A 26,653-nucleotide genomic window follows, 5' to 3' on the forward strand; every position below is an offset into this window, starting at 1 on the left:
CTTTGTTTTGAAATCTATTTTGTCTGGTATAAGTATTGCAACCCCTCATTTTTTCTCTTGCCCATTTACTTGGAATATGTTTTCCATCCCTTTACTTTCAATCTGTGTAGGTCTTTTGCTCTAAGGTGAGTCTCTTGTAGGCAGCATATCTGTGGGTAATGTTTTCTTATCTATTCAACTATCCTGTGTCTTTTAATTGGGCCATTTAGTCCATTTACATTGAGAGTTATTATTGATAGAAACCTAGTCATTTTTTCTCCTTGTACCTGTGTTTTTCTCTTTCTCACTTTTTCCTTCATCTTCTTAAACCAGTTCCTTTAGCATATCTTGGAGTGCTGGTTTGGTAGAAATGTATTCTTTTAGACTTCTTTTGTCTGGGAAACTCTGTATTTCCCCTTCTATTTTAATTGAGAGTCTTGCTGGGTAGAGCAGCCTTGGTTGTAGGCCCTTGCTTTTCATGAGTTGGAGTATTTGTTGCCATTCCCTTCTGGCTTGTAGTGTTTCTGTTGAGAAGTCAGCTCCTAGGCGTATCGGGGCTCCCTTGTATGTTACTTTCTCCTTCTCCCTTGCTGCCTTGAGGATTCTCTCTTTGTCTTTGACATTTGCCATTTTAATGATGATGTGTCTTGGAGTGGACCTCCTTGGGTCCCTCTTGAATGGGGCCCTCTGTGCCTCCTGGATCCATGAGACCTTTTCTCTCCTCAAAGTGGGGAAATTTTCCATCATTAGTTTTTCAAAAAGATTCTCTATCCCTTGCTCCTCTTCTTCTCCTTCTGGTATCCCTATTATGCGGATATTATTGCATTTCAGGTTGTCCTGCATTTCCCTAAATGCCTCTTCATTCTTTTTGAGTCTTTTTTCCATTTCTCATTCTTTCTGGGAGCTTTTTTCTACCTTGTTCTCCAGCTTGCTGAGTCGTACCTTTGCTTCATCCTATCTGCTTTTGATTCCTTCCACTGTGTTCTTCTAATCAGAAATGGTATTCTTCATGTCCTCTTGTGTCTTCTTGATAGTTTCTATGGCCTTTTCCAGGTTGATATAGTTTTCTGTACAATCCTGATAGTTTCCCTGAAGTTTCTCATAGTTATATTTGAGCTGGCTGAACTCATTGAGCTTCCTTAGAACCATTGTTTTGAATTCAATATCTTATATTTCCCTTGCCTCTGTTTCATTTAGCTCTCTCAGTGGGGAGTCCCGTTTTCTACTTATCTGGGGGAACTTCTTTTTCTTCCCATTTTTGTGAGAGTCTATTAAGTAAATTATTTATTTATTTATTTTTGCTTCTGCTTCAATTGGGCCATCTAGATTTCCTAACTTTGTCAATTAAACTTCTGTGGTAGTAGGGAGGACTATTTATTTATTTATTTATTTATCCTTTAGTTTTCTTTCTGGGTCTGCCTCTGATGATGTCAGTTGTTGACCCTATATGTCCTTGGGTCATGTCTTTGAGCCTTCCAGGAGTCAATTGTGTGTCTGACTCTTGCTTTGGGCAGCTCTGTGACCCCTTCAGTCAGGGATCACTAGTTCTGGGGATCGCTTTGCACTCTTACCCCGGCTCTTTGAGCGCGCTCCTGTTGGATCCCCAGGATCCAACAGGATCCCCGGCCCAACAACATCTCCAGCCTGTCTGGGCGCTTATTCGCCCAACCGCGGGCACTTGTCTGGGGCCCGCACGCAGTGGCCGCCCTGGGACGGGTCAGTTTAGGGTCTTCTATTGTGTGCTTTCCCTGCTTTTGGCTGCTTAGTTGCATTGCCTGCCCTTGCCAAATGGAGACTACGGAAATGGAAGGCAGTCAGATCCAGGACTCTCTGGGTAATCCTGTCTCCAGTCTCTCCTCCAGGGACTCTGGGCAGCTCTGTGACCCCTTCGGCCCCGGGGTTCCACTATTTCTGTGGCCTGCTCTGGATTCGCAGCTTGTGCAGGTTGATTTACACCTGCGCTCACCGATCTGTGCCCTCCCTTGCAGGCCCGATTGGTGCCAACCTGTGAGAGGCCTTCCCAACCCGTGCGAGCCCTTGCCAGCCAGCGCAGGTCCACACACACACTCGCCAATCCTCGCCGGCCACTCGGCACAAGTGTGCGCACCTGCACTGGGTGGTTTTGGGCTGTCTATTGTGTGCTTTTCAGCTTTTGGCTCTTTGGGGGTGTGGCCTGTTCCCGCACAATGGAGACTACAGAAAGGAGAAGGAGTCGGGACTCCCAGTTTCTCTTCCCGTTCTTTCCCCAACAAATCTGTCTCCAGTCTCTCCTCAGGGGTCTCTGGGCAGTTCTGTGACCCCTTCGGCCAGGGATCCACTATTTCTGCAGACCACGTTGTAATTGCAGGCCATCTGGCTCGACCACGCCCTGCTTCTGCCTCTTTGGGGGCGCTTCCTCCCAGCTCAAAATGGAGACTACGGAATGGGGAGAGAGTCAGGACTCCCCGGTTCCTCCTCCCATTCTTTCTCCAACGCCTCTGTCTCTAGTCTCTCCTCAAGGCTCTCTGTGCAGCTCTGTGACCCCTTCAGCCAGAGATCCTCTATTTCTTCCACCTTGTCTGCATTTAGCCCCCCAGCTCATACGCACACAAGCTTTGTGCAGAGAGAACAAAAGGCAGGTTAATTGATTCCCTTATGCCTGAGCGAGATGGTAGCTGCAGAGTGGGAGGTGAGTTATCACCGGGGCTCCACTGGCCACCATCTCAGTTCTCTTCACAAAGTTTTCCTCACCAATCTTTTCCCAGCCACCAGCCCACTCTGGTGCTGCCTGTACCCAGAGACCAAGGAGGGCAGCTACCACTGCAATTTTTGTGTTGGCCCTTTAAATGTCTCTTTGCATCCCCAGCCACTTGTCTCTGGCAGAGAGCGCCCCTGAGGTTTTCAGGGTTCCGTTTTGTCTGTGTGTTTTCCTGGTTTCAGCTGCTGTAGTTTAGGGGTCCCTGTTTATGGTTCAGACACTGTTCTTCTCAGGGGGATCCAACTGGCCGTTTCAATGTCCCTCTGGTGCTGGTGCTTGTGGGCACCCAGCCCACCCTCTCGAGCTTCCACCGCACTTCTCACCCATTGGGATGTGTGAGAGTTGAATCCACTGTCTGTCTGTGGCTCCAAGGCTCCTCTCCCTCTGTCGTTCCATTGTTTTCCAGGTGATTTCTCCACTATTTAGTCGCAATTCCAGTTTGGTCTTGGGACGAGGTCAGCGTAACTCCCATTAACTCCTCTGCCATCTTCCTCCAGCTCTGTTCATTTCTTACTTCAGAGGTTTTAACTGAGTTATTCTGGTTTTTAAACTTATTTTTATTAAAATTTTGGGTTAACATTGGTTAATATTGTATAAGTTTCAGGTGTGTTCACCACTTGGTATCTATTCTTCTTCCATCACCATATATTTGATCCACTTTATACTATTTGCCCTCCTCCCACCCCTCTTTCTATCTGCTAACCACAAATTTCTTGCTTATACCTATCAGTTTGGTTTTTTTATTCATTTATTACTTTTTGTTTTATATCCCATATGAGTGATATCATATAGTTCTTGTCCTTTTATATCCAACTTATTTCACTTAGCATAATACTCTTAAGATTTGTCCATGTTATTGGATGTGACAATATTTCATCTTTTTATGACTAAGTAGTATACCATTGTATATGAAGTCTGTCCAGAAGGTATCCACCCATGTAGTATGAAAAATAGAAACATTTACTGATGGAGATACAAGGTACAAGAAACACTGTACATAGGACAAGGATGCCTCAGTTTCCTTCAAAGTAGGTACCTTGGGACCTTACACAGTTCTCCCAATCACCATCAGCTTCCCTGTTGTATTTCCCTGAATCTCATCGAAGTTCTGAAATCCCTTCCCTTTCAGAGGTGATTCTAATTTTGGAAAAAGCCAGAAGTCACAGGGTGCCAAATCTGGGCTGTAGAGGGGCTGAGTCAACTGGGTTGTTTTGCCAAAAAACACTCTGCAGGAGATATGATGCATGAGTGGGCACGTAGTTGTGATGAAGCCGCCAATCACCACTTGCCCAGAGCTGTGGACTTCTAAGTCATCTGAATAGTTTCCACGGAGGAATGTTCAAGCTCAGTGCAAAATTTGATGCAAAGTAGTTGCTCTACTCACCCAGTCATTTTGAATGTGATGGCCACACAGTACACAAGCTCACTCAACAGCGGCGTCTATTGCTCCCACTGACTAGTACAGAGAAGTTGTCATTGCTCACACATGCGCATTCCAGATCACTCTCCTTAGCTGCCAGGTTATATCAATATCATGCAAATAATTCTCATATTAACAATGGTTGACTTTTTCTCATATATGTACCACATCTTCTTTTCCAATCATCCTTTGAAAGATACTTGGGTTGTTTCTATATCTTGGCCTTTGTGAATAATGCTGCAGTGAACATAAGGGTACATATATAGCTTTATGAATAAGTGTTTTCGAAATTTTCATGTAGTACCCAGAAGAGGGATTGTGGGTCATATGATGGTTCATATTAATTTTTCAAGGACTCTCCAAACTGTTTTCAATAGTGGCTGTACCAATTTACATTCCAGTTAGCAGTGTGCAAGGGTTATCTTTTTCCCACATCATTTTCAACACTTGTTATTCCTTGTCTTATTGATAATGGACATTCTAATAGGTGTGAGGTAGTATCTCATTGTAGTTTTGATTTGCATCTCCCTTGTAACTAATGATGTTGAGCATCTTTTCATCTCTGTTGGTCATCTGTATTTCTTCATTGAAAAAGTAAGTATTCAGGATTGCTGTCTATTTTGAAATCTGATTGTTTGCTTTTTTGTTGTAGAGTCATATGATTTCTTTATGTATTTTGAAAATTAGCCCCTTATCAGAAATATCATTTGCAAATATCATCTCCCATTTGGTAGCTTGCCTTTTTGTTTTGATGATGGTTTCTTTTGCTGTGCAGAAGCTTTTTAGTTTGATGCAGTCCCGTTCATTTTGCTTTTAACTTTTCTGGCCTTTGGGGTCAGGTTCACAAAAAACCCCCTGAATCCCAGGTGTATAAGTTTAGTGCCTGCATTTTCTTCTATATACTTTATTTTCTCATAAAATAAAATTGCATTTTCTTCACATATAAAATTGGAGTTAATTTTGTGTGTGGTGTCAGATAGCAGTCTAATTTCATGCTTTTATATGTGACTTTACAGTTTTCCCAGCATCATTTATTGAAAAGACTTTTCTTTCCATATTGCATGTTTTTGACACCTTTGTTGAAAATTAGTTTACCATATTTCTGGGCTTTCAATTCTGTTCCATTGTTCTGTTTGTCTCTTTTTCTGCCAGTACCATACTGTTTTGATTATTATAGCTTTGTAGTATAATAAGAAGTCAGGGAGTGTGATGCCTGAGGCTTTTTAATATTTCCATCAGGATTGCTTTGGCCATTTGGGATCTTTGTGGTTCCATATAAATTTGAGGATTTTTTTTGTTCTATTTTTGTGGAAAATGCAGTTGGGATGTGGATGGAGATTGTATTAAGCCTGCATATTGTTTTAGATACTATGTCCATTTTTTTAAAATGTTAATTCTTGCAATTCATGAACAGATCTTTTATTTTCCTCATTTTTTAAACAATATCTTGTCATTGCCAGTGTACAGGTTCTTTGCCTTTATTAAGTTTATATGTAGGTATTTTATCCTTTGTATTGCAATTGTAAGTGGGATTGTTTTATTTATTTCTTTTTCTGATAATTTGTTGTTAGTATATAGGAATGTAATACATTTTGTTATTGATTTTGTATCCTACAACTTTACTATATTTTTTGTTTCTAATAGTATTTTGGTTTTGTGGTTACCATTAGTCTTATATAAAAATGTTTCATACATACAATAGTCCTTTTTCTTCTGATTACATTTCATCTTTATTCACCTGTGTAAGTTCAGTTATTTTTCTCCTCCCATTTTATGTTTTTGTTGTCACAAATTAACCTTTTTATTGTTGTGTGTTTGTTTCCAAATTTCAGAAGTTATAGTCTTTTTTAAAACTTCTTTTTTCCTCTTTAACCATCATGCTATATAGTTAATACCCTATTCTGAAAAAAAGTTGCATTTTTCTGCTTCCGTCTGTCTGTCATCTGAAAGTTTTGTATACTTTTGTCTTTTTGTTCCGGCATTTCTTATGATGCAGATCTGGTGGTTGTAAAACCCTTCAGCTCTTATTTTTATGGAAAAGTCTATTTCTCCTTCATATCTAAAGGGTAATATTGCTGGATGTATTACTTTTGGCTGGTAGTTTCCCTCTTTCAATAGTTTGAATATTTAATTCCATTGTCTACTAGCTTGTAAGGTTTTTCCTGAAAAAGCTAATGATAATCTAATAGGATTTCCTTTGTAGGTTACAGTCTTGTTCCTCACCCCTTGCTGTCTTGAAAATCCCTTGTCATTAATTTTTTTATAGGTTTTAATGTAATATGTCTTGGAGACAGTCTTTTGCATTGAGATAATTAGGTTTTCTGTTAGCTTCCTGGATTTGAGGATCCAGCTCTTTTCATAGGTTTGGAAAGTTCTCATTGACTTGCATGACTATTTGCTCTCTGTTTCCTACTCCCTCTCTTCTGTTATATCCATTATGCTTATGTTGCTCTGTGTAATGGAGTCAGATAGTTCTCATAGAGTTTCTTTATTATTTTTTTAAACTCTTAGTTCTCCCTCTTCTTCCTCATGGGTCATGTAAGTCTCTATTTTTGACATAATTCTTTTCCACCTGGTTTGCTGTTTCAGATGCTTTCTAAGGTGTTCCTCATCTTATTTTCTGAGTTCTTCAGCTCCAGAATTTTTCTTTGGTTCTTTTTATACTTACAATCTATTTGATAAAGTACTACATTCGATCATTAATTTTCTTCCTGAGATCATTGAACTATTTTTCCTAAGAACTCTTTTATCTCATTGAACATCTTCATAATTTCAATCTTAAATCCTCTGTCATTTAAGTGACAGTCTCGTAACTTTGAGTTTGGTGTCTGAAGAGTTCATTTTATTTCTGTGCTTCCATGTTAACTTGGTTGTTTATGGTATTTGAAGGATTGTTTCTCTGCCTGAGCATTTGAGGCAGTGACCTCTCTTTTCCTTTTCAGGTGTTTTTTTTTTTTTTTGCTCTCAAGTTAAGATATAGGATATTTTTTTTTCTTTTGTTTGCCAGTAGATGATGTTAGCACAAGTTTTGTTTTCTCATACCTGTACTATTTATACCTCTGGGACTGAAGTGGAGATATATCACTTTGGTTAGGGAAAATGCTGTGTGTTTTCTGGGATGCTGGATGTTCTTTGTGTAACCAGCTCACCTTGTTTATGGAGCACTACCATTGTGGTGGCAGCATATGGTGGGTGGTAGAGAACTGGTTTTATGAGCTGTCATCACCATCTCCTTTTTACTAATGGTCTGGCCCAGCTGTGTTTCTGAAGGCACCTCCACTGCCTCTACTGATCTCTGCCAGGATAAGGAGGTTAGAGGGATGGGAGTGAGTTCATGATTTCACAGCCTCAATGTACTATTTAAGGCATCTCAGTTATCTCTACCTGGCTGTTAGGGAGGCAAGGTCAAACTCCTACAGTTCCACCCCCTGCCAGCAATGGCCATGGGCACCAGGGCCCTGTACAAGCCTTCTCAGATTTCTTTATTGGGCTCTGTCAGAATGGATGAGGATATGGAGGCAAGTGTGGCTCTACCCCAGTAACGGCTGCCAGAGTTGCTCTATTGTTTTAAGCTTCCATCCATCCCCAGCCATCTCTTTGGAGTGTGGGGAGGTCTGCTGCAATGGGGAGAGGCAAAAGGAGGTGCCTTTTCTCAGAGACCACTGCCTCTGCCCCTCTTTCCCTCCAGGCTCAGATGTGAATACTGCAGCCAGATTTCTCCACTGCTGCCCTCACGGGAGCCTCAGTGAACTGTGTCTGCTGCTACTGTCCCAATCCTCCCCTCCTGTCAGCCTCTCCTGCTCATTCAAATATGCCTACCTTCAGATATTCTGATGGGAGGATCTTTCAGACATCTTCGTGTGTTGAGCAGGGTATCCTTTGTTGAGTTATAATTGTCTTACTTTTCATTTTAAGAGGAGAAACAAAGGAGTCTTCTTATTCCACTATGATGCTGACATCACCCTCTGAGTAATTGTGGTTTTTTATCTGAAAATTAGCTTTTGTTACTTTGGATTATTTAACTTTCACAGATTTAATCTCCATTTGGAAAATTTAAAACAATGCTTTTCTATCATAAAGTAGTTAATATTTTCTATAAAAATTTAGATAATGAAATAGGCACTACTAGCATTTTGATGAATGCTTGCCAGTTCTTTTGTTTATTCTATGTTTATATATGAAATGTGTGTATATGTGTGTTTATATATACATATATGTGATTAAAGATAACACTAAACTTTCGTATCACCTCCCTCAAAACATAATAATGTAACATATTTTTATCAATTAAACATAGATATGTTACCCTTTTAAATGATAAAATAATATTCTCTTGGATTTCATTTAAAATAAAAATAGTTCTTATTTATTTTTATTGAATTTATTGGGATGACACTGGTTCACAAAACCATATAGATTTCAAGCATACAATATAACAAAACATCATCTGCACACTGCATCATGCATCCGTCACCTAAAGTAAAGTCACTTTTCGTTCTCACTCTTCCCCACTTTGCCCCCACCTCCCTTAGCCATTGGTTATTACCACACTGTTGTCTTGCTTATGTGTTTCATATATGTATGTGTACATATACATGTGTGTATATGTATGTGTACACATATGTATATGTGTGTGTTTATGTATATGAAGTCTGTCCATAAAAAGTCCAACTATTTTTAATATAGTGAGAATGGTTTGCATGACAGCCATGTAACCTGGCAGCTAAGGAGAGTGGATTGGAGTGTGCATGCATGAACAATGATGACTTCACTCTACTAGTCAGTGAGGGTGGTAGATGCTGCTGAGTAAAGCATGTGTACTGTGTAGCTGTCACATTCAAAATGACTAAGCAAGCAGAGCAATGAATCTGCATCAAATTTTGCATTAAGCTTGAACATTCCTCCAAGGAAACTATTTGAATGGCTCAGAAGGCTGCAGCTATGGGCTACTGATGATTGGCAGTTTCATCACAACTGTGTGCCCACCCATGCATCATGTCTCCTGCACAGTGTTTTTGGCAAAACAACCCAGTTGACTCAGCCCCACTATGGCCCAGATTTGGCACCCTGTGACTTCTGGCTTTTTCCAAAATTAGAATCACCTTTGAAAGGGAAGGGATTTCAGAACTTCGATGAGATTCAGGGAAATACAACAGGTAAGATGATGGAGACTGGGAGAACTGTGTGAGGTCCCAAGGTGCCTACTTTGAAGGGGACTGAGATGTCAGTGTCCTTTGTACAATGTTTCTTATATCTTGTATTTTCTTTGATGAATGTTTCTATTTTTCATAGTACATGGCTGTATACTTTCAGGACAGGCCTCATCGTGTATGTTGTTTTTGTTTTTTGCTTAATCCCTCCACCTTCTGTCATCAAGTCCCCCAAACCCCCACCCACTCTGATCACTGTTGGTCTGTTCCATGTCTTTGTTTCTATTTTGTTCATCAGTTTAGTTGTTCATTAGATTCCACATATAAGTGAGGTAATGTGGTATTTGTCTTTCTCTGACTGGCTTATTTCACTTAGATTAATAATCTTAAGGTTCATCCATGCTGTCACAAAAGGTAATGTGTCCTTTTTCTTTTTACAGCAGAATAGTATTCCATTGTGTAAATGCACCACAGCCTTTTTATCCACTCATCTACTAATGGGCACTTGGTCTGTTTCCAGATCTTTACTATTGTAAATAATGCTGGAACTAACATAGGGGGGCATATATTGTTTTAAATTAGTGTTTTGGGTTTCTTTGGATATATTTCCAGAATTGAGACCACTGTATCTAAAGGCAGTTCCATTTTAAAATTTTGAGGGAACTTCATACTGTTTTCCACAGTGGCTCCACCAATCTGCATTCCTACCAAGTGCACGAGGGTTCACTTTTCTTCACATCCTCACCAACACCTGTTTGTTGATCTGTTGATGATAGCCATTCTGACAGGTGTGAGGTGATATCTATTGTAGTTTTAATTTACATTTCTCTGATTATTAGTGACGCTGAGCACTTTTTTCATATGTTTATTTTACACCTGTATGTCCTCTTTGGAGAAGTGTCTATTCAGGTCCTTTGCCCATTTTTAAATTGGATTGTTTTGGTTTTGGGGTTTTTTTGTTTGTTTGTCTGTTTGTTTGGTGTTGAGTTGTATGAGTTCTTTATATAGAAAATATAAATAGGAGTTTTTAAAAGCACTCCTTCCTCTTATAGAAAGGAAAATATTTGCTATGATTCCTCAGAATGGTCTCCTTTTTTGAAGTACCATATATCTTTATGTATTTAGTGATTGTTTTTTCCTATTTATTCATATTTACAAGGGGTTGTTTATGTTTGCTATGTTGGAATTTGAGAAGGGTTCTGTGAGAACTTGTGTAAGCTCCTTTTCAATTATCTTGGTCATAGCATATTTGCTAGGTAAGTGATCCATATGACTTTGAGTAGTAGGGACAGGCTATTGTTGTGACAGCTACATGGCAGTGAAGGTCCTTCCTTTTCCGAGGACATTTATTCTTTCCATGTGGGAAGAGTGGTAGAGCCAGAGCACCAGATGTCAGTGAACAGTGAAGAAAGAGCACCCAGGCCAGTGGAGTTTATTAGTAAGTCAAGTGGCCCAGTGGGCTATATTATTAGTGAGTCAAGTAACTGGATTTTACCCCTCTCATATTTGTTATAATACTTTGTGTTAGATGTGTTTCCTGTTAGTTGGAGCAAATCCCCTTCATAGCACCCATTCCCCATATCTTTGCTTTGACTACCATGACACTTCACCAGGTGGATGCTGAGGATCAACATAACAGATGGCTGCCTTGTGTGTGTATGCGGCATTGATAGAATTCTGTTATCCCTAGTATTTGTATTTGATCAACGATCTCAGTTATTAGTTGTTGGTATTTTATTGTCCTGGTCCCTGCTGCTTTGGGCTTGATTTTCCAGATATGTAGGAGAATGTTATTCACTTACTCCTTCAGAGGGCTCCTCCTTTGCTGTGTTCAGCTGCACACTAGTAGGTACCTCCTTGGCCAATCTTGCCTGTACCATATCTAACAGAAATCTCCCAAAGTGTCTGGTTATTGATGTAATCCTTCTCTATTTAACAGAGATTGATTAAAAAAAAAACTCCCCTAATCGTGTATTTCTTAGGTCATGCCAATAGGTTTGGGGACGGAAGAATTTAAATTCATGAACTCAAACAGTGCTTTTGAAAAGAAACTCCTATGCCATCCTCTCTATTGGTCAAAGAGATAAATGGATTTATCTGTAGGAAATGCTCTCATAAAATCTGGATGTATTGTTTCCTCTTTTTCCTTACCTACCAGATGTTTCTGTTTTTGTAACAGATGATTCAACGCGAGTTCCTCTAGGAGAAAACAAAGACTATATTAATGCTAGTTATATAAGAATAACCAATTCTGGAGAAGAATATTTTTATATTGCTACCCAAGGACCACTGCCAGATACCACAGATGACTTTTGGCAAATGGTTTTGGAAAATAATTCTAATGTCATTGTCATGATAACCAGAGAGATTGAAAATGGAATTACCAAATGCCACTGTTACTGGCCCATTTCTATGAAGAAGCCTTTGGAATTGAAAAACTGTCGAATTTTCCTGGAAAACTACCAGATACTTCAATATTTCATCATTCGAATATTTCAGGTTGTGAGGAAGTCTGTAAGTTCTTAAAAATCAGTATCAGATATACATTTCATTATCCAAGCACACGTGCCATGACAAGAAGTTCGGAGTAGGATAGGATATAGACTGGGCATACTTTTTAAATAACTTATTTTTTAATTTTCTCTGGTACCGGAAACTAAGACACTACCACTTCTACTTGGGCTTAACCAAACTCTGGCTGGAAAGAGGAAAAATTGAAAAGGGTAGATGGGGCAAGGAGAACAAGTATTGGAAGTTGCCTAGTCCTGGGAGGTACTTTGGCTGCTTCTTCCAAGTGAGACAGATATGTATTAGATTCTTAAGGTGTGCTAATCACTGTGCCAGGCACTATTACTGTTAACTGAGTAGTGGAGAGTTTGGTATGCTCACTGATACTTCCTTCCAGGAACTGTGCTCAGTGGTAATATTAAGATCTGTACGGAGGGTTTGGGGGTTTGGAAGGGAAGTACTTAACATTACTTGGGGTTTTGAGGAAGGTTTGCTGGAGGAGGTAACATCTGGTTTAAGAATTTCCCAAATAAGAAAGATGGAAAGAGGAAGTAGATGAAGCTAAGAGGTGTAAAACTCAAAAGGAAGAGGGAGTTTGTTCAAGAAGGACTAGTGAATTGGAAACAGGAGTGGGCAACAAGCAGTATGTAAACTAATCTCTGTGCTCTGTGGTACCTGGGACAAAGAAGAACAGGTAGCCTTGATCAAAAAAGCCTGTAGAGAGTAAAGTGCCTGTGGAGGCAAGGCAAGGAAATGGAAGAAACATTTAGGGAGGTGATTAGTGTGTTCACAAGATTACTGTGGGGTGGGGGACCTGAGTGCAAAGGGAGAAGTTGAAGAGATAGATGAGTAGAAAAGGATGGGAAAATATAAACTTGAGGAGCATGAGGAGAGCCAGAGCCCAAGCTGGGGAACAGGAATGTCAAGAATAATAATGGCTGACATAGATACAGAGCTTGCTGGCTGTGTGCTGGGCACTGTGCTTGCTTTGTGTACCTGGGGATTTGCCTGATCTTTTATTTCACTAATACCTGATGATTCCTTCCTATTAACCAGGTATTGTGTCAGGTGCTGGAGATATGAAACAGATACAGTCTTAGCTCTTAGAGCACTTACAGTATCATGTGGAAGGAAGACACCAAGCACATCAATTCCAAATGTCATGTGATACATGCTATGGCAGGTGGACAATGTGCTTGGAGAATATAGGCCAGGTGGGAGGCACAGATGAATGATCTGTCTGCAAGGACTCAAATTCTGGGGTCCACATATGGAGTCTTGGCAAGGGGGTAAAGGACAGTGGCCTTTGGGCTGAGGCCCACAAGCCTCAGAACCATGTGGTTCATGTTTGGAGAATCTGAATCAGTGATTCTGTCTTCATGGCACAGGATCAGGAAAGCAGTGAGGTGAGGTCCACCTTTTTGCAGACTCTCAGTGCCCAACAGTAGCAAGAGAGATTTAATCCCTGAAATATGCAATAGGGTGAGAGTTATCCTAAACTTCATGCCTTCACAGGATTTTCAAGTATTGTTTTCATCACTGAATTTCATGTACTAATGATTCAGACTTGGGTTTTCTATTTTGGACTTAGGGAAAACAGATGCATTAGATGGGAGCAAAAGAAGGGTGAGAAACCCTTCCTGGGTTTTTCCAGAAGGGTCCTCAGTGAAGTAAAATAAGGACTTCAAATTGAGAAAAGGGTGACCCCTTTGGAAGGAATAATGGGTAAATTCTAAATGTTTTATTTGTTAACCTTGAGGAAGGTTTCATGACTCCACTTCCAGGAGGCTCAGCATAAGAATGTGGGCCACAGTCCACTCACATGGCCATGAGCCACCCTATCCTCATTGCCAGAGAAGATTGGTGCCCCTAGTCAAACAACTTGATAGCTCCTACCTGTTTTAATTATATTTAGTATCATAACATTTAAGCTAAGATAGATGGATTCTTGTTTTTTCTTCAGCCTCATGGTGCAGAAGGAAGGTAGCTGATTTGGGTTCAGGAGGCCTGAATGACAACCCCAGCTATAAACACATGAGCCTTCTGACCTAGCATGCATCTCTCAATCATTCTAATCCTTACCTTTTTATCTGTAACATGAGGATTAAATGCATGCAGTGCCACCTCCCAGGATCGATGTGAGGATTAAGAGATAATTCATGTGAAGTTCCTAGCTGTCAATTTGTGTTACCTGTTAGCATTCATATTTTTATTATTGTTACCGTATAGCCATTATTATCATCATTACTGGTATATTAGAAACTGAAATGAAATCTCTAATATAAAAGGTTGATAAATCTCTCTTCTCTTTCCCCCCTTCTTCATTCTCTCTCCCTCTCTCCCACTCTCTTTCCCTTTTTCAACAGACGGGAGTGAGTCACTTCATAAAACAGTTGCAGTTCACCAACTGGCCAGACCACAGCACTCCTGCCTCAGTAGATGGTTTTATCAAATATGTTCGTTTTGTGAGGAAGAGCCACCTTACAGGACCCATCATTGTTCACTGCAGTGCTGGCGTGGGACGGACGGGGGTGTTCCTATGTGTGGATGTTGTATTCTGTGCCATTGAAAAGAACTTTTCAGTAAGTGTGTGAATTAAGCAGATAAATCCATGTTAGCAAATGCTTTACTTTTAACAGGCTTCTAATAGCTGAAGACTAATAGTTGGCCTTCAAGAGCAACTTAGTAAATAGACGAGAGCTTTGGGTACCTGCTTCTTACTTGATTGCTGCAGGTTCCTGGAGGTGATTGTGAGAGTTAAAGTATATAATGCAAATGAATGGCTTAGTACACAGTAAATGGGAGTTCATTTTCTTTTTTTTCTGTCCCCGACTCCACAGATACAGTTCTTACAATCTTGTTAGAGAATATTGATAAAGTGTACCTATTTTTAATGAACAGAAATACATGCATATGAGCACACTGGAAAAATGAAGACTTCAGAGAATGAGAGGTTCCCTGGGTTTGACTGCCAGTTTTGCCACATGCTCTAGATTTTTAGTGACTTCGTGTAAATTGTTCATCCTTTCAGAAACTCAATTTTCTCATATGAAAAAATATGGAAAATATTGTTCAGTTTGAGTCCATTTTTTTGCAATTCTTTGCTCATCTTTTAATTTAGAACAAACTAAGAGATAGACACAAGTATTAGACATATGGTGATTACACTATAACCTTTATCATTGATTAATCTGAACAAGGAATGTGAATGTAGATCTGTGGTCAAAGAGGCTTACTCACCAAAATGTTTTCCTGTGCTGCACAGTGAGGAGGCACTGGGGGGAAGTGATTCTTACCATAAATAACCACAAGAAATATGCAAATACCCATCTCAGTCTTGAGTAAACAGGAGCTATGAGGCGTTTTCCCTGGTAGAGAAATTCTGTGGAGTTCTGTTGTCAGAACAAATGTCAGACTCTCCTCTTTCAGACTTTACATAGTTACACCCCGACAGTGACAGGCTTTCCCAGTGTCAGCAAATGGCTGCATGGGTTCTATGGAACTCACCATCCTCAGGCCATATCATATGGGATGGTAGACAAACGGCCTCTCCTAGTAACTCCTGAAGGACAGAGGAAATTTCCCTTTCAGAATCTTGAGCTGAGTGTTTCCTAGTATTTCACTGTTTCCCTCTGAGTTATATGCTCTTCCCTGAAGTAGTCACTGTGGGAGATGCTGGTCAATGTACACCAGTCAAGACTACTCCAGGCCATAAGGTAGAAAATGAGAGAGGAGTGGTTTTCCAGAGCAAATTCAGGGCTTTATTACAAAGAATAAACATAAACTGGGTGGCCAAACATAAAAAAGACAAATGCTGTCAAAAATGCAAAAAATTTGAGTCTGATGTTACCTATTCCCATAACTAATGTTCTCTTGTCCTTTTAGCAGAAATTGCATTAGTACAATTTTTTATATGTTGTTCATCATAATTTCTTAAGTAGTTTGTTTATATTAATATTTACCTTTATTTTATATCCCTTATAGAAACTATTCATGGTCCTAAGGAGCACTGTTTTTTCTCCACTTATACCTTCTTTAAACTCTAAATGTGTTTTATAGTAAGTCATCTGACAGTTTAATTGACAGTATTTTTCTTTGTGGTACATAAAAGGATGCATTTTACAATCAAGGATGCTTAGTTTTATGAAACAGTGGTTCAAAAATAGGAAACACATTCATTTTTTCCTTACTGGTTTTCTAATAGAGCCTTAAACTGTCAAATATTTTTAGTGATGCCCCTCTCTACTCTTCAGAAATTTTGTTCATCAGAGCTATTCAAAATGTGATCTTGGACCAGTATCAGTCTGTGGATGTTTGTTATCTGCCACCAGATAAGTTTACAGAAATTGAGAGGAAGCATTTAGAAACACTCGAGGCAGTCTGATGCATTGCCATACCATCCAAGAGCATGCCCGGTGTGCTGGTGGTGCTGAGCAGCCATAGACCAGTGTGCATGCTGTGGAACTCACATGGGGAAGTCTCACATGCTACAAGCTACATACCAGCCTAATTATGACTCTAAAGGATATGAAAATCTGAGAATATGTAACTATCGATTTCTTTTCATTATTATTTTTATAGCCATTTTCATTTTTAACCAAGGCTGCTTAAAAATCCCTGAAACTTTGGAAATATTGAGACTGCTCATTGTATACAGAACTCCCCCTTCTCACCATCTGCAGCATGCAGTAACAGTTGTTAATTGTCAATTACCATATGATCACATAATGAAGTGAGTAATCCAAATTCTTACTATACCACTCATTAAGCACACAGTTTAGTTCATCAGGCAGGTTTGTTTATTTTTTTTAAAAATCTGTGTAACTACCTTAGACTGTTCTAGTCACTGCAGCTCTATCTACTACCTGAACATAATCCTATACAAAACAAAAACTCCAAATTATATTTGTTGACAATGTATAGTTACTACTTTGCATTTTTATACAGTTTAGAACTAGTTGCGTTTTTCAGTAATCAAACTGTAAAAAGGAATTCTTCCTTCGTATCTCATCATGTTCAAATCACATATATACTGAAAGAATCACTAAGTAAGCAATATCTATGCACCATTAAGTTTCAGTGGTAAATAAATTGCTACTCTTATTTCATAAATTAGTACCACTCCATTTCATTAACCAGTCCCTGAATTCATCAAGCTGGGGTGCCATTAGAAAATGATACTTTAACTCCTTTTTTTGCCACATACAGTGGTGGGCAAAAGTAGGTTAATAATAATACAGTAATTAATAAATAATAATACAAGAGTAAACTGTTTCTTGTTTTCACAACTGTAAACCTACTTTTGCTCATCCTTGTATTTACCCAGCATTTTCAAGAAAATGTCTCTAATATAGCATTTTACCATTGTCTTGGCAATTGTATATGGGTCTTTAGTCTTAGTACTTCAAAGTGCTATTTTCTAAGTTTCTAGAGGATTAAAGTTATGTGATATATTGAACATTAGTTTCTGTTGGCTTTTTAATTTAATATTCTTTAAAATAATTCTTTCATCGTTGAAATTGTTTTGTGTACATGACAAGTAATACTAATGGTTGCTTTGCTTTGTTAGGTAGTACATCATTGCAATTAACACAAGTGTGGTTTTAGCAATTCACAATCAAAAATGGCTATAAAACTCATTATGTAAGGAATCATAATTCCAGGTAAAATTAACATGAACTTTTTGGGTCTTCACTTCTCTGCAGTTATTTTTATCATCACCATTTGGTTAATCACTACAGCTGCATTTGGAAAGCTGTGTCTTTTCTTAACAAGACAGTCCAGTGAAGCTTGTTTTGCCATTAGTAAATTGAGGTTAAATAGATACGAATTTATTTCCACAATTTGTCTAATCTTAAATTATAAATTTAAAAAACAAGTTTTCAAAGAAGCAATGGTTTTAAAATTCAGTGAGGTTTTGTTTTATCAATATTTCCTTTGGTAGATCAAGCTTTTGTGTCAAGCCCAAGTATTCATCCCTCCCTTCTTTCCTCCCTTCTTACAAATGTTCAATTGCTTTAGCACCATTTGTTGAAAAGGCTGTTCCTTCATGAACTGAGTTTGCACCTTTGTCACAAATCATTGGGCATGTTTGTATGGGCCTTTTTCTGGTTCTGTAATCTATTCAATTAGTCTATATGTCTGTTCTTTTGCCGATACTACACTTTGGATTACAGTAGTTATATTGTAAGTCCTAACATCAGGTAGAGTGATTCCTCTCACATTATTCTTTTTTGAAATTGTTTTAATGATTATAGGATCTGTGCCTTCCCATATAAATTTTAGAATTAGCTTGACTCTGTCTGCAAAAAACCTTGCAGGGATTTTTTTATAGGAATTGCTTAAAATCTAGATCAATTTGGAGAGAATTGACATCTTTACTACGTTGACTCTTTTAATCCATGAATATGATATTTCTCCTCATTTATCTAGGTCTTCTTTGATTTCTTTCATTAGCATTTTGTAATTTTTAGCATACCGCTCCTGTACAGGCTTTGTTAAACTGATTTCATTTTTTTGGAGTGATTGTAAATAGTATTGTGTTTTCACTATCAATTTCCATATGTTCATTGTTATAATGTAGAAGTACAGTTTTTGTGTGAAGATCTTACATCCTTTGATCTTATTGAATTGAGTTCTAAGAAGTATTTGTGTTCTGTTTTGTTTTTTAGATTTCTTGGGATTTTCTACACAATCATTTGATCCACAAATAGGGGTAGACTTGTCTCTTTCTTTCCAATATATATGCCTCTTATTTCTTTTTCTGGCCTTATTGTGCTACTTAGAACTCAAGTGCTTGTTGAATACAGGTGGCGAGAGAACACATTTTGCCATTACTGATATTAGGGGGAAAGAAAATTAAAATTATTTGTTCTGTGAAAGACCCTTGGAAGAATATGAAAATACAAGTTGCAGACTTGGAGGAAATGTAAGATGTATATCCAACAAAGGTCTTACATCTAGAATATATAAAGAGCCCTTGAAACATGACTGTAAAAAACAAATCAATCCAAAGTGGGTAAAATACATGAAGAGATATTTCATCAAAGAGGATATATAGATGACAAATAAGCAAATGAAAAGATGCTCAGCCTCAGTAGCCTTTAGGAAAATGAAATTAAAACCATGATGAAATATCCCTGGACATCTATCAGAAAGGCTAATATAAAAAATACCTTCAACAAATGCTGTTGAAGATTAAAAAAACTGGATTAATCATACGTAACTTGTGGGAATGTAAAATGGTATACCCCTCGGGAAAATAGTGCTACAATTTCTGTAAAAAAGAAAAACTAAACTTAACCATATAACCTCAACAATAGCTCTCTTGGGTATTTATCCCAGAGAAATGAAAACATATTCACACAAAAACCTGTACACAAATGTTCACAGCAGAGCTATTCATAACAGCCAAAAACTGAAAACAAACTAGATGTCTTTCAACAAGTTGATGGTTAAAAAACTGGTACATTTCCAGACCATAGAATACTATTTAGCAATAAGAGGAAAAGGACTATTAATATACACAACAATTTTGATGTGTCTCAAGCAATTATGCTGAATGAAAAAAAATCAATTTCACAAGGTTAGATAGTACATTATTGCAGTCATATAATCTTCTTGAAATAAACTATAGATAAAGAACAGATTACTGTTGGCAAGGGTTAGGGATTGTGGTAGGTGAGTGCTCTAACAGATAGCATAAGGAAGTCTTATGGTATAACAGTTAGGCATCTTGATTGTGGTTGCAGTTACAAGAATTTTATGTACAATAGCATTGCACAGAACCACACACACATGCAAACGCACACACTCACAAATGATTGCATATAAAACGAAAAATCTGCATAAGCATTGTGGATTGTACCAATGTCAATTTCCTGGTTTTGATGTTATACTATAGCTATCTTGGATGGTATAATATGGGGAAGCTGGGTGAAATACACAGAATTTCTCTTTAAATTTTTTTTTTTTTGCAATTTATCGTGCAATTCAATATAAAGTTTTTAAAAGCTAAATTAAAAATTTAAATTGTTATAAAAATGACAAGTTATAAAAATAAAGGAATGCATAAAATTTTCTCTGAATTTTTATATGCTTTTGGGTTATGGTTGACAAATCTTAAAATTTTCAGATGTCAGCATAGTCTTGCTGCACGTAACCGGTCCTCAGCTTGAACCACATTTGACTCTCCAGGCCAGCTCAGCAACACCCTAGCTGGTCTGTGTACTGTTCCACTGATGACACCTCTTGATGCTGCACCAGTGTCAGATTGCCTTGAGAGTTTCTAAAACTTACTATACTCGTTTCTGGGCTCATTGCATTGTGGACCAGCAACAGCTTTTTGCAGACCTGCCTTCTAGCTCAGAAACTACACTGGGAAGAGCAGATCTCTGCACACGTGCAGAGTCTGGTGTTGGGCCAAATGTTGCTGAGGGTCTCCGTTTAAGTTGAGAGGGCTCTTTTTATGAAAAACAGCTGTACTACTATTGTGGCCAGAAAAAGTCTTCGATGCTTCAGACTTTTCCAGAATTATAATGCCGCTTTAAGTTCTCCCTTTGGAGAACAGAAAAGTATACACAGGGGAAAATTTGTTTTTATTTCTTTTGGAGAGCATTTTTTGTTATAAATGATTGCTTCCTGCTTTTTCCTGGAAACCCATTTAAACAAGCCTTCCTTATCCATTACGCTAGGTTAAAAATAGTACATTTTTTATGACTGAAAATGAGAACTTTCTGATTAAATCTTGACATCTCCTTTACTGGAAAGCAGTATGGAATACTCATTTGGCAATCTGTACATTTATGTTTTTCCCCTATATGGATAATATAAAATTACTGTCATCCCATTGCAGTTCAACATCAGAAATATAGTGGCCCAAATGAGAGAACAGCGTTGTGGCATGGTTCAAACAAAGGTAAGCTCTCACCTCATAAATTCTAATTTGAAGAATAATGAATATAAAGGTTAACACTGTATATAGCACATTAAAATTTATAGAGCTCTTTTACCTACATGACTTCATTGAATTTTCATTTTAGAGATAGACATTAGTTTTGCTCTGATATCACTGATGTTGAACTTTAGGTTCAGAGCAATGCAGTCTGTTCCATAAGGTTGTTCAGATAGCAAGTGGAGGAGCCAAGACTAAGGCTGAAGTTTCCTGATGCACAAGACAAGCTTTGTCCATAATCCTGTGTTATTTTAGCATACTTTAACTTATTTTTCATAAATTTATGGATAGCAATTTTGGGATATTTACTTGCCACTGAAGTGTTAAAGTCATTGGCAGGTCATAAAATGATATCATTTGTCACAGGTTAATTATTAATCTTTGGGGGTTTAAGAGAATATGGATAATGAAAAAAATAGGTACCCTTAAATCTTTAGGTTGACCTCTTTTTAAGCCAATGTTGAATAATATAAAGCATTTTATGTGAACTAGTGTCTGAGAGACCTGAGGCTATATCTAAAAAAAAGTTTAAAATTAAATTTATTCATGGAAAATATAAGAAGATTGAGGGTGAAAGTCAGTTTCCCCTCTATTCAGTTTATCCTTTAGTTCTAGAGCAAGAACTACATTGTGATCATTTATCTTCCTGATATTTTAAACATATATTTATATAAAGAAGTTCTTAGTTAAATGTTAGCTTTTTTAGGAACTTTTCTTTTGTGGTTGGAAATTACAAATGTGTTCTCTGAAAGTGGATATTGGTATTCAGTTACTTAACATTCTGTTGTTTTTCATATATGTACATAGGAGCAGTATTACTTTTGTTATAAAATTGTGCTTGAAGTTCTTCAGAAGCTTGTGACTTTCCATTAAGAAAGACTTTTGTTACCTCACACTTGAAATTACCAAGTGGCTTGGAGCTTCCTCATAAACAACACCTTCAAGCTGCACTGAAGGGCTTTGCTTATGCCTATAATGTACTTTCTTGGCGTGCCTTTTAATTTTATTTCTGACAGCTCCCTGAAGGCAGCATCATTTGGTTGGGAGTAAACAGTGTTTATCCACTGATTTTACTTAGATAATATCAAAATACCTTCCCACGTTTTCCAGTGAAATAGAAGTTACTTACAACAACTGGTTAGAGAGATTATAGAGCCCAAAAAAGGACTTAAACTATATTCATTAATATTTTATTTGGAAAGACAGCTAGAGGGAGCTCTTTATAAAGTCCTGATTCTGGCAGTATATAGGACCAATAAACTGCAAGATCACATTATGACTTCTTACAGGCATTTTCAAGACAGATACTTGTTTATGTATGTTTTTAGCTACAATCTGTACTTTTAAATGGTATTTGAATAACTCAGCTCAATAAAGAGCCCTATTAGGATGCTTTTTCTTGTTATGCAAACTGAATTTCATTTTTCTATACTTCCATGCTCCCATGGGGCCCACAGACCTCAGAGGATGAGTTGCTTTTACACAACCACTAGACAAGAACTTGTTCGTCTGGGAAGCATTTTATGGATGGGTAGAGTTCCTCATCTCTATCACATGAGCACACTGGTAAACAGTCCAAAATTAAAATAGATGTTTACATAGAAGGTCCAAGAGGAAATTTTTGCCTTGCTCAAGTTCTTCCCTATCCCACCCTAACACTTGAACATATTACTCAGTCTGCTTTGTTGAAAGCAAGTATTACATTCTACTTGCCTCTTACATTTTGCCCTTTAGCTAACCATTACACTTTGATATAAGCATTATCATGTAATTCTGAATATCTCTTATGCCAGGTATATTTTTCAAACTAAGATCTATGATAGTTACTTTTTCCTTCAGAGTTACATTAAATAACTTATTTTCATTACCCTCCACCTCTGCTGTAACATTTAGAAGTTGGCTTTGGGAACCAAATTCATAGTTTTGAAAACAAAAACTTCCATATTCTGTTTTTGGAAAAGATTGTGGCCATTATTACATTCATCTTATTTTAGAACTTTGCCTCATACAATTACAGTGATATTTTTATCAAGGAATTTTAGTGACCAGTTAGACTTGATTATAAATTATAAAGCAATTGATTCAGTTTATTGTAGAGTGTAATTCAGTGCATATCAGAATATTCTATGTATTATATTGAGGGAATTTCTAATATTAAGCTGTAAATCTTTAATTTTTAAGAGGCTTACATTGTTCCCATGGCTGAATGGAAAATTGAATTAGATGAATTAAAATAGATGAACTTCATTTTAAAAATAATTATATGTCGGAAGTGTATTTTATATTAAATAAAATTAATGATTCTACCTATTTACATTGGTCATATGAACAATATTCTATGCTAACCATTAATTTAAATTTGGTAATTCGCCATTAATATTAGTATTCCTAATTTTTTTCTCTGTTTTTATAAAATAATAGATATAATGTACAACAGTATTCCTGAGGATTTCATATTATAATTTAAATGAAAATATTTACTATGTATTGCCTATTTGATTTTATTATCTAGCCCTTAAAATATTCTGGTAGTGAAAAATTCCACAATTTTTGATGGTAAACATGTCTCTTCTTTAATGTGTGCCTCATATTTTTATAGCTGGACAAATTTTTAGTATTTCAGGGAAATTAAATAAGTAAATATGGAAATACTGATTGCATTTGTTTTTATTTTATTTTTGGAAAGTGAACTTCCAGTTGGAAACTTTTGAGTAATTGAAATACTAAGTTTCATACAAACAATAAATCAATTTTTGCCTAGGATATGAATATGAAACTCCTATTGACACTTTTGTGAGTATATGAATGCTTATTAAGGGGAAATTTTAAAAATATTTAAATATAAACATATGCATTTATTACCTTTGAACTTTAATACATATTTTAAAAGTTGTATGTGCTTGATGGACTCACGTGTTGGATCAAAGCTTTCAGAAATAAACATTGTTAAGTTTTATCCTCATTTAAGTCTTAGTAATTTTTTTGGACTTCTAACCCACAATTTGTCTAGAACATTATTGAACCTCAATTAAGTTTACATTTATTATTCAAAGGTCAGTTCAGTGATTTTTTTATTGAAAAATCTCAAAGGAAAGCAACTCTAACACAAAAAAGTTTAATTTCCTACTTAATTTTCCTTAATCTCTTGGAAGAATTAATTTTCTCCTATAGTGTCCAGAGGTTCAAGTAGTTGAATCAGAAGATCTGGAAGGTATCCATTAAGTAAAAACAGGTCAGTAGTTTTCAGTGGGCAGTGATGGATTGCTCAGTGGAGTAGTGAGTACTCAATTTCTTTATAGTTATAATCAAAAAGCAGTATGACCTCAGAGTAAAACAATTGGAATTAGAAGGGATCTTAGAAGAGACCTAATGCAGCTATATGTGAAACTTGAATGTGATAAAGAATATTTTTTAGAAACTGATAGCAACATCATATTTGGAGGTAAAAAAAAGAGTCTTCCTGTTAATAAAACAGCAATACCTCCTGTTAGCTATTGAGTATTGCTTAGAGTTATGTAGCCAAATGCATTGAGACTGTAAGTAGGAATAGTTGGTATAAATATTGAAAAGTTAGAAAAAAATGATCTTTGGTTTATATATTTGCCTGCATAGAAATAATAGATGGAACGAAAATATTATATTGGGTTAGACAAAGCCATTTTACAGAAAAAACAAACAAACTTTTTGGCCTACTCAATATTAGTAAATTCATTACAAAGTCCAGACATGAGATAACTGTGTAAAAAGTAATCTTTCTCTATAACTATAGCCCACAGGCCAAACCTTATCTGTTGTCTATTTTTGTAAATAAAGTTTTGTGCCTATTTGTTTATATATTTTCAATGGCTGCTCTTGTGCTACAATGGCAATGACCAAGTTAGTAGTGGTGGAGATCATATGGCCCATAGAGCCTAAAATATTTACCACCTGGCCCTTTAAAGAAAAGTCTGTTGATTCCTGTCCTATATCTTCAATAGGAAAAATATCTCTTAGCAGCAAGAAAATATAAAGTATATATTTTATAAAATATAAAAATACTTAAGATTAATCTCAACAAGAACTTGACTAGTTGATACTCACATTCTAAATGACAGAATATGCATGAAAAGAACCAATATATGTTTGAAAAAGAAAAGTTGTGGGGAAGGAGAGGATTTACTTTAATGACAATCAAAGTATTGTCTAAAGTCATAGTAATTAAAATAATGTAGTACATAAAATAGAACAATGGAACAAAAGAGTCAAGAAATATACAACTGATTCACGTATATTTGTGAATTTATTATATGCTAAAGCTAGCATTTCAATTCTAGAGCTTAAAAATAAATGAAGCACAAACTGACAGAACTGATAAAACTGGGAAAACAGATCACCATTCCTTTCTTAGTAATCCATAGAATAACTAGACAGAAAAATGAACTAGCTGACCTATTTGACATTTTATTTTATTTTTATTTTTTTCTATGTTGACACATAATCTTCATAACTTAATTTAAAAGGTACACAATAGTTTATTGAACAGGAATTTAATAATTTATTCTTATGGGGCATGAAGATTGCTTCCAAATTTTACCCCTACCAATACCATAGCAATGAATATTGTGTATATGGATTTTTTTCATACTCTAACTTAATTTCTTAGGTTAATTAACCCCAATTGAATTTTTACATTAGAATATGGACATTTTTATGGCTTCTGAGTCATGTTGTCAAACTATATACACTTCACCATTATTTTAAACACTGCTTACCCTCTCCTTCAATCTTCTCTTCAAAGTCAGTACTAGTGTACAGACTGGGAAATATAATCAATAATATTGTAATAATTATGTATGCTGCCAGGTGGGTACTTAAAATATCAGGGGGAACACTTTGTAAAGAGTGTAATTGTTTAACCATTATGCTGTATACCTGAAACTAAATAATATTGATTATAAATTATAATTAAAAAATAAAATTTTAAACGAAAAAAATTAGTAGTGGTATAGAACAAGTAATGAAATAAAGTTCATACGGTTGGACCAGATAGACTGTATGTGCAGACCTGCAAGATCCAGCTGTGGTTTTTCTTTTATGTAAGCATATCTTAACAGTTCACATGAACAGATTAAAATTTTCAAATAAAATTACGAAGTTTACATTAGTATTATATTACTGCCTCTTAAGTGAAACTATCGATGATGAAGTCTATTTTTCTTGGTCATTTATTTTTTTCCTTCTAGGACCCTCTATGGGCCCCTAATCTATGGGCCTGTGTTAGTGGTCCTCAGTTATGCTGGCCAAGAAAAAAGACCTAAGGTAGCAACAAGAAAATATAAATGTCCTTTTCTCTAAGGATGTTCTAGAATCATCTGCATCTGTGAGTGAAAACATTGCTGCATTGGGAGGGAGGTAAGTGACATCAAACAACCACCCCACCAAGATCCCTTCCAAGGGCCTAAATTGCTCCTCTAATCCAAAATCTCTCAAAGCTTTGCAATAGTGCACAGGGGTCCCATGATGGCAACATTTACTGTGGACCAATCTGAACTTTGTATCAAGCACTGCATATGAGAAAGGAATGTTTTTAAAACAGCATTCAATTAAAGAGATGTCCAAATAGTAACAATAAGCTAGAGTGACAATCTGAGTAAGGATAGGCTAGTTTTCTATCTCATATAACAACTATTATAAATGCAGTACCTAATTCAGTACCTTGAAAAGTAGTTTCTCAAAGAAGAAAGTGGATCACTGATTTGGAGAGAGGAGAATTGGGGTTATGCAGGCAAGAGTGTTTTGGAGAGGGCTAGGGAATAATTATAGAAACATGACATTTAGTAGTATTTTTAACCAAACTATTGACATTTAAAAATATCAACTCTTGTGAAACACAGTGGACTATTTAGTAGGCCATTTTAGAACACTGC

The 26,653-nt window shown here is 36.8% G+C and overlaps 1 protein-coding gene across 1 annotated transcript in view; it reads left to right on the forward strand.

Moving 5' to 3' along the window:
- PTPN20 (protein tyrosine phosphatase non-receptor type 20) overlaps positions 1 to 21,620 on the forward strand; it is a 92,245-nt gene extending 70,625 nt beyond the window's left edge. Inside the window, exons 7-9 of the mRNA XM_054572395.1 lie at positions 14,161 to 14,376; positions 20,649 to 20,711; positions 21,555 to 21,620. Coding sequence (XP_054428370.1) covers positions 14,161 to 14,376; positions 20,649 to 20,711; positions 21,555 to 21,620 — 345 coding nt within the window. The remainder of the gene's footprint in view (positions 1 to 14,160; positions 14,377 to 20,648; positions 20,712 to 21,554) is intronic.
- The last annotated feature ends 5,033 nt before the right edge of the window (positions 21,621 to 26,653 follow it).

The sequence above is a fragment of the Pteronotus mesoamericanus genome, unplaced genomic scaffold (assembly GCF_021234165.1).
Source record: "Pteronotus mesoamericanus isolate MK-2021 breed Mesoamerican mustached bat unplaced genomic scaffold, CSHL_Meso_final contig_230, whole genome shotgun sequence".
In the NCBI taxonomy this organism is placed as follows: domain Eukaryota; kingdom Metazoa; phylum Chordata; class Mammalia; order Chiroptera; family Mormoopidae; genus Pteronotus; species Pteronotus mesoamericanus.